At 40.9% G+C, this 14,898-nt stretch overlaps 1 protein-coding gene and 1 pseudogene across 1 annotated transcript in view; one reads left to right on the top strand and one right to left on the bottom strand.

The window, feature by feature from the left end:
* Nucleotides 1-6,021: 6,021 nt before the first annotated feature.
* On the bottom strand, nt 6,022-7,124 carry LOC128597686 (ATP-dependent RNA helicase DDX50-like; annotated as a pseudogene).
* A 3,554-nt stretch (nt 7,125-10,678) lies between these two features.
* Nucleotides 10,679-14,898, top strand: part of CARNMT1 (carnosine N-methyltransferase 1) — a 50,429-nt gene continuing 46,209 nt past the window's right edge. The window contains exon 1 of the mRNA XM_053575319.1: nt 10,679-11,165. Within this exon, the coding sequence (XP_053431294.1) occupies nt 10,714-11,165 (452 nt within the window). The 5' untranslated portion in view covers nt 10,679-10,713. The remainder of the gene's footprint in view (nt 11,166-14,898) is intronic.

The raw sequence follows: 14,898 nt of genomic DNA, 5'->3' as shown, positions 1-14,898 counted from the left end.
CCCTCTTTCTGCATCCTTTTCACAAACATACAGGGAGCTTCCAATGGCAGTCACATATCAGCAGATTTTTCAAGAACGAATCTTACTGGAGAATCTAAATTTCAGAGTCATCTACCTACCTAATATCCTACTATCCTAGTGATCATTCTCAGCTCCTCCCTCTCCTGACTCCACTTATGGGAACAGTCCCCAAATCCTATTCTTTTGACTTCGGAAACCTCATATTCAGACTTTCATTCTTGTTCTGTCTTTGTTCAGACTACTTTTCTTCATCCTCTCCCTACAATAGCTTCTTACCTGGTTGCTTTGGCAATAATCTTCCTCTCCCTAGTTCACTCTGCACACTTCTGCCAAGTTATCACACCACTTTGTTGATTAAAAACATATCATTGCTGTCATGTACCCTCTAATATGCACATCACTTCTGTAATATTGTTGCTGAAAATGCATACTCTTGATCTAATCATGAGAAAACATCAGATAAATGCAAATTAAGGGGCATTTTATGAAATAAATGACCAATACTTTCCCAAAGTACCAAGGTACTGAAAGAAAAAGAAAAAAAAAAGAAAGACTGAAGCTTCAAAGACTGGAGCAGTCTCCTAAGTATGACAACTAAACACAGTGCTAGATCCTGAACTGGATTCTAGAAGGATAGAAGGATGTGAATGGGAAAACTGGTGAGATGCAAATAAATTCTGTAGTTTAGTTAGTGCTATTGCACCAATTTTCTTAGTTTTTTTTTTTGTTTGTTTTTTCACCAGAGACAGGGTCTCACTCTTGCTCAGGGTAGTCTCGAACTCCTAGGCTCAAGCAATCCATCTGCCTCAGCCACCTGGAGGGCTAGGATTATAGGTGTGAGCCACTGCACCCCACCACTAGGATTTTTATCATTTCATGTCTTATATTTAAATCTTTTATCCATCTTGAGTCAATTTTTGTAAGTGATGAAAAGTGCAGGTTCAGTTTCAGTCTTTTACATTGGTTATCCAGTTCTCCTAGTACCATTTGCTCAACAGGGATTCTTTTCCCCACTGCATGCTTTTGTTTGGTTTGTCAAAGATCAGATAGAAACTATAGACTGCTTTCATCTCTTGGACTCTATTCTGTTCCATATGTCTATGTCTCTACTTTTGTGCCAACACCATGCTGTTTTGATCACTGTTGATTTGTAATATAACCTGAAGTCTCCTGGAGCAATGCCTCTGGCTTTGTTTTTATTATTAAGAATTGCCTTGGCTCTAGGTTTTTTTCTTTCTGGTTCCACACAAAATGAAGCACTATTTTTTCCAGTTCTTCCAAGTTTATTTGGGCACATTTCTTAGCTGATACCAAAGCACAGATGGGTAGGCCTTTTAGTAACTCAGCCCTGGATGTCTGGGGGGAAATCATAGAATAACATCAGTTCAAAGTATCCTTTTAACTTGGAATGCTCCCCAACAGAAAGATTTAAAGTTTAAAGAATGAAAGGTATTTTTTTAGGGACTACTTTAGTGCCTCTGGAAAAGAAATACTCACTCCTAGCAATTTACAGCCTATGATTTACTTTGTAAACTAACTTAGCCCTCATTTACATAAAATCTATTTTACTTCACTTTTTAACCAAAACTACAAGAAAAAAAAAATAGTAATAGTCTTTTTCTTTTTTGTTTACTTCTCCTTTCATCTTGCAAGTAATAGAATTTTTTTTTTTTTTTTTGAGACAGTCTCACTCTGTTGCCTTGGGCAGAGTGCTATGTCATCAAAGCTCACAGCAACCTCAAACGCCTAGGGTGTCTAAAAAAAAAAAAAAGATTGCAACTGGATTTGGTTCCTGTAATTAAGACTATAAAGATTCACTAAAGATACAGGTAACTATAGGAATAGTTTTTCTAGTTCCATATCAGAGAGGATTCTTTTCATTTTAAAACTAAATTGTTATATCTTTAGCCTAGATCCAGCTACCAGACCAAGAATACTTAGGCAAAATTAGCTAGTTCTTAGTCAAAGGCAGTATGCATAAGAGAAGAATTAATAGAGGAATTCCAAATCCTAAATACTAGAGTGATGATGCTATTGTAATCATAAGGGTACCCTGGCATAGGGAATAGGAAGCCTCTAGGTGCCTTTCTCTTTTTCCATAAAGTCCTACAGCAGTGGCAGTTTAAAACATTGTTGAAATAAAACTAGACTTTTAGGTGGCACCCGTAGCTCAGTGGGTAGGGCACCAGCCACATGCCCGGAGGCTCGCAAGTTCGAACCTGGCTCAGGCCAGCTAAAATAACGACAACTTCAACAACAAAAAAAAAAGTAGTGGGGTGTTGTGGCTGGTGCCTGTAGTCCCAGCTACTTGGGAGGCTGAGGCAAGAGAATCACTTAAGCCCGAGAGTTTGAGGTTGCTGTGAGCTGTGACACCATAGCACTCTACCCAGGGCGACAGCTTGAGACTCTCTCTCAAAAAACAAACCAAAAAGAAAAAAACTAGACTTTTAAAATAAAGAGTAAGAAAAGGTTTGTCTCCTTAAACATATCCCTCTCAATTTTGGTCAGCAAAGTATGCCTTTTATTGCCCACTTAGCACAGTAAGTATATTCTGGTTTTTAGAATACCAAAATCCTATAAATAACAATTATTTACAATATAATAAGATTACCAAAAATTGTTTCTTGGGCTTTGCAGACCTGCTGTCAAATCTGGACTTTACCATTTAACAGCTATATGACTTCGATAGAGCCACCTAACATCTTACAGTGTTCTCATCTGTTCGAAAAAAAGATATTGATACTATTGTAAGTACTATTATATAGAATGATACGTTACAGTGCAGGGGGGGAGATATTGATACTATTGTAAGTACTGTTATATAGAATGATACGTTACAGTGCTTAGTGCAATGCCTGCCACTTGTAAATTCATTTCTTCATTCTACCTACTGGGTATAAAAAATCTTCACATGCCAAACACTGGGCTACATGTTGAGGATACAGGCACGAAAAAATATATATCCTCCTGTCTCACAGAATGCACAGTCTAGTAGGCAAAGCAGTTAGTTAAAATGTCAATTAAAATCAACATATAATTACAAAGCTTCAACGAAGCATCCACCTGGAGCATGTGAAGCTAATAAAAATAGGATTAGCAGATGAGTAGACTTGCAGATTTCAAAGCCTTTATTTACAAACATTTACTGATTATGAACCATCATGGAGAATAATGAGGGAGTAACTTTATCAGTATGTCTCAGAAAATGAGTCATCTCTCAGATGATAGAGCATTGTTTTTCAACCTTTTCTTTTCTTTTTTTTTTTTTGTAGAGACAGAGTCTCACTTTATGGCCCTCGGTAGAGTGCCATGGCATCACACAGCTCACAGCAACCTCCAACTCCTGGGCTTAAGCGATTCTCTTGCCTCAGCCTCCGAGTAGCTGGGACTACAGGCGCCCACCACAATGCCTGGCTATTTTTTTTTGGTTGCAGTTCAGCCGGGGCGGGTTTGAACCCGCCACCCTCGGTATATGGGGCCGGCGCCTTACCGACTGAGCCACAGGCGCTGCCCTCAACCTTTTATTTTCTGATGGTGCACTTGAAACTATAGTTAAATTCTGTGGCACACTTAAATTATATTGCTCAAAAGAAAAAGTAAAAAAAAAGAATATACTTAATGCGCTTTGAACTTCTTTCAAAAATAATTTAATTAATGATCTTTAAAATTTTTTGTGGCCCACCTAAGATACTCTCAGGACACACCAATGTGCTGTGGCACACCAGTGGAAAATCACTATGATAGAACATGGAGTTTCCTTTTCTTCAATTCATCATGTTCATCAATACCTATTGGAAAGTCCAGCTTTGGAAATGGTATCTAAATATCTTATGCCAAATACCAAGGTGTTTTAGGAAATAATAGGCACACTGAGAGCAGAAAAGAGCCAATGAAATATAGAAAATTGCAGATATAAATAGTGCTAACAGAACTTTTTTGGAAGAAAATATTGAAATCAAAGGATATTATCTGTCAAATTACCTTTGAGTCATTAGACTATTCAAGCTAAAAGGATCTTTTAAGAATAGTGCAATGGCTTCATTGTATAGATTAGGACACTGATTCCAGGTAGGTTAAATGACTTGTCCAAGTTCACACACCTAGTTGTGTCGTATGACCAGCATAAGGCACATCTGACATTGTGGTTCCTACACGCAGTGCCTCTTCTCACTCAGCCCTATTCAGCCAGTGTTATGTATAATGTTAATCAGCAACACACATATAGTCACTCTGGCATTTATGCTAGCTTACTGAATACCAGCTCCTTCCACTTTCTAGCATGCCTTTCTCTACGTTAAGAGAGCTAAGAATTCCATCTCCATGTCCCTAATAACTAAGCATTGCTTGAGCTCAGGAGTTTGAGACCAGCCTCAGCAAGAGTGAGAGACCCTGTCTCTACTAAAAGTAGAAAAATTAGCCAGGCATTGTGATAAGCACCTGTAGTCCCAGCTACCCAGAAGGCTGACGTAGTAAGACCACTTGAGCCCAGGAGTCTGAGATGGGTAGCAAAGCCAGACTCTCTCTGTCAGTAAGTAAGGAAGTTAAGTAAATAAATAAATAAGATTATCTGATAGGAGGGAAGAAAGTTAACGTTATTGACCCAATCTACCAGGCTTTATGTCATTTATTCCTCCCAGGGTCCCCACAGAAAGGGTACAATGCATATTTTGGAAATGCTACAATGGAAGCTTCAAGTAACTTTCCAAATAGGTCACAGAGTTAGTAAGTGGCAAAGCTAGAATGAAAAGTTTATACTTGTACTAGCTCCTAACTACCTTCAGCTCAATGTAACAAACATAGGAAGCAATCAAGGTATTTGTTGAAAAGAATGAATAAAAGCTTCAGCTCTTCCCTTTATGTGTACATGGACAGGACAATTAACTTCTCTGAATTTCTTTCTTCGTTTCTTAAAGGAAAATAAAAATGATACCTAGTTCACAGAGTTGAGAGAAAGAACAAATAAAGTGCTAAAAGAAGGAAAACAATGTGAAAAAAATGAAGTGATAAATGAATATTAAATAGCAACATATTTTAAAACATAGTCACAGTCATAACTGAATACTGATGAAACATAGGCAGCACAGGCCTGGGTGGGTACACGAAGATCACTTATTATCTCTGTTTCCCCATTTTCCTCACATGTAAAAATCACAGGTCAGTTAAAGGTTCAGCACCTTAATGACAAAAACACTAAGACTCACCAAATTATGTGACAGAACCAAAGAAACTTCTACATAAGAAATTAATTTGAAAATGTTTATTATACTTCCCAGAATATTGAAAAGTATGCAGCTTATTATCTTTATCCATGACATGCTGTCCTGTATCAATGAGGTTACTCATGCCTGTATCAACACATGTCACAAGTGTATAAGGCGTGTATGTATGAAAACGTTATTAGCAACACTTAATATAATGACAAATATTACTCTCTAAGAAAAATAAACATTAGATAGGAAATCAGGAAGAATAGCAAGGAATTAGCATATTGAGTCTGGACAGGAAAAACAGTTGGCTAGGGCGGGGGTAAAGCAACTATTCGTATTTGTAATCCTTTGCACTTAAAAAAATTTTTGAACCATGTATTACAGCATTACCATTAAGAAATAGACTAAATGATTTTAGGAAACTCTTGTATAAACACGTAACATTAAAATAAAATAATTAGTTTTTTAATAAGGTAATAAAAGATTATTTTTTATTCAAAGGTACTTATACAATAGTATAAGTAGATTTGCATATAGGCATTCTTGTGAAATACCTTTTTAAAAATATGACCAACTTCTTTGCAAATAAAGGAACCTCAACCACGATGACCTAAGATTACAGGATAATGTACATGATCAAGCAGAAACAGGCTGATGCTGGTAGAGTAACTGTCCAATACTCAATAAAAACTCCCTTTGTGGCTCCTGCTTCTGATCAATTTGTATTCCTATTTTCCCATTTCATCTTCTACCATCTTGTAGACATCCTGAGTGAGTCCTCTGTCAACTCTGTCTACCTAACCACCTGCTCACCAGGTAACCAGCCACTTCTGTGCCTAGAATTAGAGTATGTGTTCCCATCATAATGTTATTCAATTTTATGTAGTTTTGCCCACAGTGAGACTATCTAATCTGAATCATGCCACTCTGCCTAAAATCTTTCTGTTATGTCCTGCAGGAATTTCACAGTGAACTCCTATAGTTCCCTCTAGGGGACACATGCTGGTAATCTGGGACACAGCATTGCTACTCAGCTTTCTGTTAAATTCTTCCCAAGGACAACTGACATCTTGTACTTACTCTAGGCTTTCCAGCATCATGGTCACAAACCCCTTATCAGAAGTGATCAGAGATTTTGGTTCAAAGTTCAATGCACCAGAAATGGGCTAATGCTGCAGCCACTGCCCCCTTCTCCTCTAACAGTCTCTGCGCTGATGGTTGGAAAAAATCAACAGCAGCATTAGAATCAAAGGCAGAGACCTGATAGTATCCATGCTTTTAGATTTAACTAAATCCACTGTAGAAGGAACATATACACACTTACAAGCAATCCCTGTTTTTTGTTCCACATATCTTCATTGACCTCTTTCTCTGGGTTGATAAAAACATCTTCAAACCCCTGCCTGGCCAGCTCTACCTGTGCATACAGTGCAACCAATATAGTACTTAACGTTCTGAAGAGAACTTTGAATCACTAGCAATGTCCAAAACCTAGGCAGCCGTGTTAGTTGCCACCAAAACTTTAAAAGTAACTTCTCTGAAGCCTTTCAGTGTAACTCCTTTTGTTAAGTGTGCAATGTTCTCATATAAATGCTAGCCATTCTGTTTTACATGTGGATTCATGGCCATTTCAGTTACGTTTTTCTTAGTCTCACAAAGAATAACAGTACTGTAGACATGAAGGACATCTCCAATAATTGCTAGCCTCTGAGACCACTGACACTGCATGGCCAAATGTTCCATAGTAGTTGCAGCCTATTGAATCTCTTTTTCCAACAAGACCAACCTATTCATGTATTTTTTTATTTTTTGCAACTTTGTATACCCACTGTGGGCAAGTTGGGGAAAAAAGTAAAATCTGAGCATTGTCTTCAGAATCAGTTCTATAGGATTCATGAATAATATCTTCAACTTGTTCAGCAAAACCTAACGTTTGATCCTCTACATGAAGCACAACATGGTGCAGTTCAAAAACATCCAATCCGCCCACTTGGCAGATGGTTTTTGGTATGACCAAGGGTCCCAACTAAAATGTCAGTACTATTTTGAATGTGATTGATTTGGCTTTGCCCATGTTGCTGCACTATAGAAATATGCCACACATGGCTGGGCGTGGTGGCTCATACCTGTAATCCTAGCACTCTGGGAGGCCAAGGTGGGTGGATTGCTTGAGCTCAGGAGTTCAAGACCAGCCTGAACAAGAGTGAGACACTATTTCTACTAAAAATAGAAAAACTGAGGCAAGAGGATCACTTGAGCCCGAGTTGGAGGTTGCTGTGAGCTATGATGCCACGGCACTATACCCAGGGCAACAGCTTGACTCTGTCTCTCTCTCTCTCACACACATACACACACACACACACACTATATATATATATATATAGTGTGTGTGTGTTTATATATATATATATTTGCCACAGTGAGTATCCTACGTATATCTTTGAGGTCATTGGCTACTTAGTTTTCCAATTCTCTTGTTGGAATCAAAACAAATACCTGGTGAGTTCTTTTTAAAAACTGTTTCTCGATTTCTTTGGAGTCTATCAATCAAGTGGATGGCAAAAGAGAATGTCTTTTTTGTTCTTGTTCATGCTTGAGCTATTAAACGCTTTTCTTCATATATACAAGACCAAAGGTCTTAACCTAAATAAGAAAGAGCTAATGTTACCCCTCAGCCTCTCACAAGCTTTTTTAGTCTCTTTAGAAATGGGGAAATTGAAGAAGGCTTCTTTCTGTTCATGTGTTAGGGTCTCCCCTCGTTTCCTATCACTTGATTTATAAATAGAACTATTGAAGGATAATATTCACTCTGACTTTTTTTCATATTCATTAATGTCTCCATTTGGTAGATCTTTTCTTCTTGACTTATGAAATTTAGAGAATTCATCAGGAAGTCCATCAAAGCCTTCTTCAATATCTCCACTTAGCTTCTCTTTCATTTTAGCTGAACAGCTTGGGAACATCCAGGTCATCTGTAACACATTTAATCTTGTTTCTGATTTCTCATCTAAGTCATAATGGCTTCCTTCTGTCAGTCCAGCATTGTGTATTGTGTTTTCAGCTTATCTCATTGAATCTTCATAACAGCCCTACAAGGAAAGTACAAATCCATATCTCTTATCTGAAAGTCTGATATTCATGCAGCTCTTTGGCCTCTCCTTCCTCTGGCTCTTGGATTCCTCTAAGGGTGATTCCAGCTCCATAATGTTCCCTCAGCAGGGTTGCCCAGGCATTGCTGGTCACTGCTGCCTTCCTCCTGGCACCGTAGTCACAACCACCTATGGGCAGGGACAGCATGAAAGGTTGAGGCAGGGCAATCATTTGGCCAGGGCCCTGCATTACTTCCTAAAATAATCAATATTTTTCAGCATTGCCATTATTTCAGTTATTAATTTGAATTACAAAAATATGCAGTCACTTCATTTTCAATGATCATATCTTTTTAAACAGACTTTGTGAAAAAAATTAAAATTAAAAATAAACAGAGGGCAGCACCTGTGGTTCAGTGGGTAAAGCACCGGCTCCATATACCGAGGGTGACGGGTTCAAACCTGGCCCTGGCCAAAATGCAACAAAAAATAGCCGGGCGTTGTGGCGGGTACCTTTAGTCCCAGCTACTTGGGAGGCTGAGGCAAAAAAATGGCCTAAGCCCAGGAGTTGGAGGTTTCTGTGAGCTATGTGATGCCATGGCACTCTACTGAGGGTGATAAAGTGAGACTCTGTCTCTACAAAAATAATAAAAAATAAACAGACTTGTGGTTTCCTAGGCATATTTAACTCTTTTGAATGAAGCCTTCCTTTGTTTGTTTGTTTTTTGAAACAGTCTCACTCTATTGCTCCAAACTTGAGTACCATGGGGTCAGCCTACCTCACAGCAACCTCAAACTCCTGTGTACAAATGATCCTCCTGCCTCAGCACTGCAGGTGCCTGCCACAATGCCCAGTTAATTTTTCAGTTTTAGTAGTGATAGGGTCTTGCTCCTGCTCAGGCTGGTCTTCAACTCCTGAACTCAAGGGATCCTCCTACCTCAGCCTCACAGAGTGCTAGGATTACCAAAGGGCTGGGATTTCTTTTTTTTTTATTTTTTTATTTTAAAGGCCAGAACATTTATTGCATGACTAATTATTGAAAATTATTTTTTTGAGACAAAGTCTCACTTTGTCACTCTTGGTAGAGTGCAGTGGCACCACAGCTTATCAAAGTCTTGGGCTCAAATGATCCTCTTGCCTGAGCCTCCGAAGTAGTGGGACTACAGGCATTGCCACAAGGCCCTGCTATTTTTAGTGTCTGGCTCTTGCTCCAGCTGGTCTGGCTCTCCTGAGCTCAAACAATCCATCTGCCTCGACCTCCCAGAGGGCTAGGATTACAGGCGTGAACCACAGTGCCTGGCCCTATTTGTTGAAATTCTTAATATGAACTAGATGTGGCAACAGCTGCGCTCTTGGGTTTAGTGTTGTTCCTTCAAGGAATCCTAAACTGAATCTGCAATTTACAATTTTTAGGGGCCTCATCCGATCAGTCCCGGTGGTATTTTGTCTTTTAGCGTTGGCACTCCAGCTATTCTTTCTCTTTCCCTTGGTAGGGTAGCCACAAGCGCCACAAGTCGACTTTTGAAGGCGGGTAGGCCTTAGAGCCACAGGGACCGTACAATATAGTGCCTTACTGCCACGCTTTCCAAACAATGACGTTCTCTTCAACATTTCGCTTTTGTGGTCAAGACCAAAGGGAAGTCTTTCCCTTTTATAATTATTTTGTAAGACTGATTTGCTGGGTGGTGGATTAAATTGCATGGAATGAGTTATTTTCTAAAAATAACATTAAGTGCAGGTAAGGCAGCCATTTGCTCTAAGCCCAAAGAAAAACGAGGCAAAAGGTGAAGATAGGCGAAGAAGAGGTTAGGTCAGGTTCGGCATAGCAAAGGGCCACCCTTAGAAGCTGGCATGAGTCATGGACTTCCCAACGACAGATACTGGATAGAGTTAGGTTCCTGCATCTTCCTCATCTGCTGTCATCATCACTCACAGCTGCATTAGGACTTCTGCAAGCCCCTAAAGACTGCAAAAATGACAGTGTCCACCTCCCCCCAACCAGTGATTAAAATATAAATTCAATTAGGAAGTAAATTAACATTTAAGTTGGGGTAAATGAAAGACTACTTTTATACTTTCTGAAATAAAAATTCCTAAGAAATTCATTAAAGATGAACTTTTTTCTTTCTGTTTTTCCCTCCCTTGCTAGTGCCTAAGCCTGCATTCAACCTCGTGGTCCACAATCCAGCACGCTCAGGCTAAGACCCACCCACGCGGCCTCTCACAGGTGCCAGCTGTGCCAGCCCCACCCTTCCAAGGAGCTCCTCCTTCGCCCCTCACCCGGGGCCCTGGCCCCGCCCCTGGTAGCGCCGTCCTGACGTCATGCGCCGTCCCCGAAGCCCGGTAGCAAATGAGCGCTGGCGGCCGGGGCTCTCCGTCGTACAGTCGCACACGCATGCGTGCGGTTTCCCGGAGCCTTGAAGACCTGGCGGAGCCCGGCGCGGATGGAGGCCTGAGGGTGGCGGGGGCGGAGCGCGCCGCGAGCTGGGTGCATGTCCGCGGCGGGCGCCGTCTAGAGGAAGGCCAAGCAGCCGCCACCACGCTTTCAATCGCGGCAAGACGCAAGAGAGCCAGGCCGAGGGCCGCGGCGGCGATGCAGCGACGACGGCGCCCTCCGCCAGCGGTCTCTCAGCTGCCCGAGGGCTGCGGGGGAGGCGGCGGCGGCGGCGGCGGCGGCGGCCGCCGCAGTGGGAACCAGGAGGTGGAAGTGCAGTTCTCCACCGGGCGTTTGGGCTCGGCCGCGGCGGTTTCGGCGGCGGTGGCGGCCGCGCGCACCACCGAAGAGGAGGAGGAGAGGCTCGAGCGTGAGCACTTCTGGAAGATCATTAATGCCTTCCGCTACTACGGGTAAGGAGCCCGTGGAGGACCCCGACCCAGCCCGTTGGGGCTCCCGCTGGTTGCGGCGGACCCTCCTGGCCGGTGGCGCCCGCCGCGCTCGCCCGCCGGTCACCACGCCTCCAGGGCGCCCCGACCCGGCCGCTGGAGTTGACCTCCGAGTCGCCTTCCCAGCCCCTCCCGGCCTTGCACAACCGCGTGTCTGCCGCGCTACTTCTCTTCCTCCTGTCTTCTGACCTCAGGATCAGATTAGCTTTCTTGTGTTCCATCCCTTGTTAAAGGTTTGGCTTTGAGGCCACTGGGGGTGACCTGAGAATTGCTGTAACAATTTCAGAAGATGAAATCGCCCAGGGATGGACATGACATTAGTATGTCCTGTCGCTGTCCTCCAATTGAGCCCAAGTTCACCTACACGTGGGATACCGTGGGATGTATTTTCCCAAACTGTTGCCAGTTCTTGTGAAGAGCAGTTCAAGAGTCACATTTGCGCTGTGAATGTACATGCACGTTTGTGGTGAACGATTGAATGTTGCCGCTCAGTGTTGACTAAGAGCAGAGGTGCCCTGGATATTCTAAAATTTGCTGCTTATTAAGGAGGGAAACGAGAGAAGGCACAGTTAAGAGCTGCTTCAGTGTTCTTTATTCTGCAAATATGTATCGAATTCTCCCCTTAGGTTGAGCAGGGTGGTAGGACCTCTACATGTTACAACTTCCTAACTTCCTCGGTTCATCTAGATAGGCGTTAAAATAGTTTAATCACAAAATTATAATTCCAAGATGTGAAAGAGACTTAATTAAATTTTCAAGTAAAGATAAATTTAATTACGTATTTAAATAAGAGATAATGAAAGTCCTCCAGAGTCTGCAGTTGAATCAGAGAGGCTTGACCTCCTACTCAGGTAAACCTGTTCTTTTAGGTTTGCTTTAAGCAAAATTTTTATATTGTTCATCTCATTTGTATTCTCTTTAAATCTTTTGCTTTATGTGACTTCCTCAAGGGCAAGGATTGAGCCTTATTTGTTTTTATGTCACATCAATACTTGACATACATTGTTGAAGCTCTATTTTTAACAAATCAAATAGTAGCAAAGAACTACGTTTATCATTCCCAAATAGTCTTGTCAGTTTTTTGGACTGACAGTTAAGCAAATTTGTTACTTTTATTAAGCTTGCTTAATATTAATATTTATTAAGCTTGCTTAATAAATATTAATATTAAGCAAGCTTAATAAAAGTTTAAAGTTATTTAAAATCTTACTTAACAAAAGTTTATTTAAAATCTTGATTACATTTATGACAGGAATTTTTGCAGTTCATAGATCTTGATGAAATAATTTACTAATTACACCCAAGAACAGAGACCATGGACTGGATTACTTATAGAGCTCCAAAGGGAATTAGTAGAGTGGATGTTTTATTTCTCCAGACTTAGTAGTAACAGAAGAAGGGATGCAAATCACAAGAGAAGTGATTTTGATGCAAGAATCGTGCCTGGAAGAACCAAGCCGTGAGGGAAAACAGCTGACATCAGGTAGCTAAGAGTGGTATATGCGAAAACGTGTAGTACATTTTACTCTTGAAAAATACAGAAAGAATATTGGGAAATATTTCAGGAATATAGTGGATCCATTTAGTTAAATGTGTGTAATTGGTACTCAGTTTTATTATATTGAGACAAACTTAGAAAAAAGGTTCTTGTGTGCATAATTCTTTTTTTTTTTTTTTTTTTGTAGAGACAGAGTCTCACTTTATGGCCCTCGGTAGAGTGCCATGGCCTCACGCAGCTCACAGCAACCTCCAACTCCTGGGCTTAAGCGATTCTCTTGCCTCAGCCTCCGGAGTAGCTGGGACGACAGGCGCCTGCCACAACGCCCGGCTATTTTTTGGTTGCAGTTTGGCCGGGGCCGGGTTTGAACCCGCCACCCTCGGTATATGGGGCCAGCGCCTTACCGACTGAGCCACAGGCGCCGCCCGTGTGTGCATAATTCTACTGGTTCTGATACTATTTCCTGTACTTCTTTACTAGTTTCATCTCAGATTGAGGAAATTTCATCAAAAAAAATCCTTTTTAGGGGCAGTGCCTGTGGCTCAAAGGAGTAGGGCCCCACCCCATATGCCAGAGGTGGCAGGTTCAAACCCAGCCCAGGCCAAAAACTGCAAAAAAAAAAAAAAAAAAAAAACTTTTTATTTGCATGTACTCTCTTGAAACACTGCAAATTCTTGGACTTAAAATAATAAAGTATCAAAAATATGCTTTTTATGGCTCGGTGCCCATGGCACAGTGGTTAGGGCGCTGGCCACAGACACCTGGGCTGGTGGGTTAGAACCCCTCCTGGGCCAGCTAAACAACAATGACAACTACAACAAAAAAAATAGCCGTGCATTGTGGCTGGTGCCTGTAGTCCCAGCTACTTGGGAGGCTGAGGCAAGAGAATCGCTTAAGCCCAAGAGTTTGGGGTTGCTGTGAGCTGTGATGCTACAGCACTCTACTGAGGGTGACATAATGAAACTCTGTCTCAAAAAAAAGAAATAAATAAAATAAAATGTCACTTAAAAATAGCGGATTATTATATTCTGATGATATGTGATCTTCTAGACTTGTACTTTCTAGTACTATAACCACTAATCATATCTGGCTAAATTAAGTTAATTAAAATTTATAGAACTAAAAATTCAGTTTTTTAGTTTCCCTAGCCACTTTTCAAGTATTCAGTAGAGCTTTTATTTGCTGTATTGGACAGCATAAATAAAAGCCCTTCCACTGTCCAGTAATTTGGATGGACAGTCCTGTTCCAGACATTGTAAGTTGACCCTTGAAACTCTATACATTTATTTATTTTTTTTAAAGCAATTTTTTTATATTTATTTTATTTTTTCTTTGCAGTTTTTTTTTTTCGGCTGGGACTTGAACCCGCCACCTCCAGCATATGGGGCCAGCGCCTTACCCCTTTGAGCCACAGGTGCTGCCCGAAACTCTATACATTGATTTTTAAAAAATATATTGGTAGGGCCTGGCATGGTGGCTCACTCCTGTAATCCTAGCACTCTAGGAGGCCAAGGCTGGTGGATTGCCTAAGCTCACAGGTTTGAGACCAGCCTGAGCAAGAGGAGAAACACTCCCACTCCCCCCATCCCTCTAAAGAATAGCTGGGTGTTGTGGTGGGCCCTTGTAGTCCCAGCTACTCAGGAGGCTGAGATGAGAATTGCTTGAACCCGAGAGTTTGAGATTGCTATGAGCTATAATGCCATGGCACTCTACTGAAGTGAGACTCTTGTCTCAAAAAAAAAAAAAAAAAATGCATATACATGTAAAATTTTTGGAGATTTGAAATTTGAAAAAACTCAAAAGATGAACCATATAGCCTTGAAAATTGAAAAATATTAAGAGAAAGGTATGTTAAAACTTGAATAAAACTGGCTGTATTACATACTGTACTGCTGTAATAATTTCATAGCACCCCTTGTTGCTGTTGTGGTGAGTGCCAGTGTTACTGATACTTGCTAAAAATGCCTGTGATGTTAATCATTTTCACATGAGAAATTAGTCTCACCAGTAAATTGTATATTGCAGTAAAAAGTAATTTCCTTTGCATATTTTTCATGTTTAGTGCAAAAACTTTGAGTATTACCCTGGGACCCATGTTAAGTGCCACTAGTGGTGCTAGAAATGCTCCCCAAAGCAGAGAAAGGTCTTGACATTACAAGAAAAAGTTGAATTGCTTGATATGTAATATAGATTAAAGTC

The sequence above is a fragment of the Nycticebus coucang genome, chromosome 2 (assembly GCF_027406575.1).
Source record: "Nycticebus coucang isolate mNycCou1 chromosome 2, mNycCou1.pri, whole genome shotgun sequence".
Taxonomy (NCBI): domain Eukaryota; kingdom Metazoa; phylum Chordata; class Mammalia; order Primates; family Lorisidae; genus Nycticebus; species Nycticebus coucang.
The sequence above is the reverse complement of the archived record's forward strand: the minus strand, read 5'-3'. Positions and strand labels throughout refer to the sequence as shown.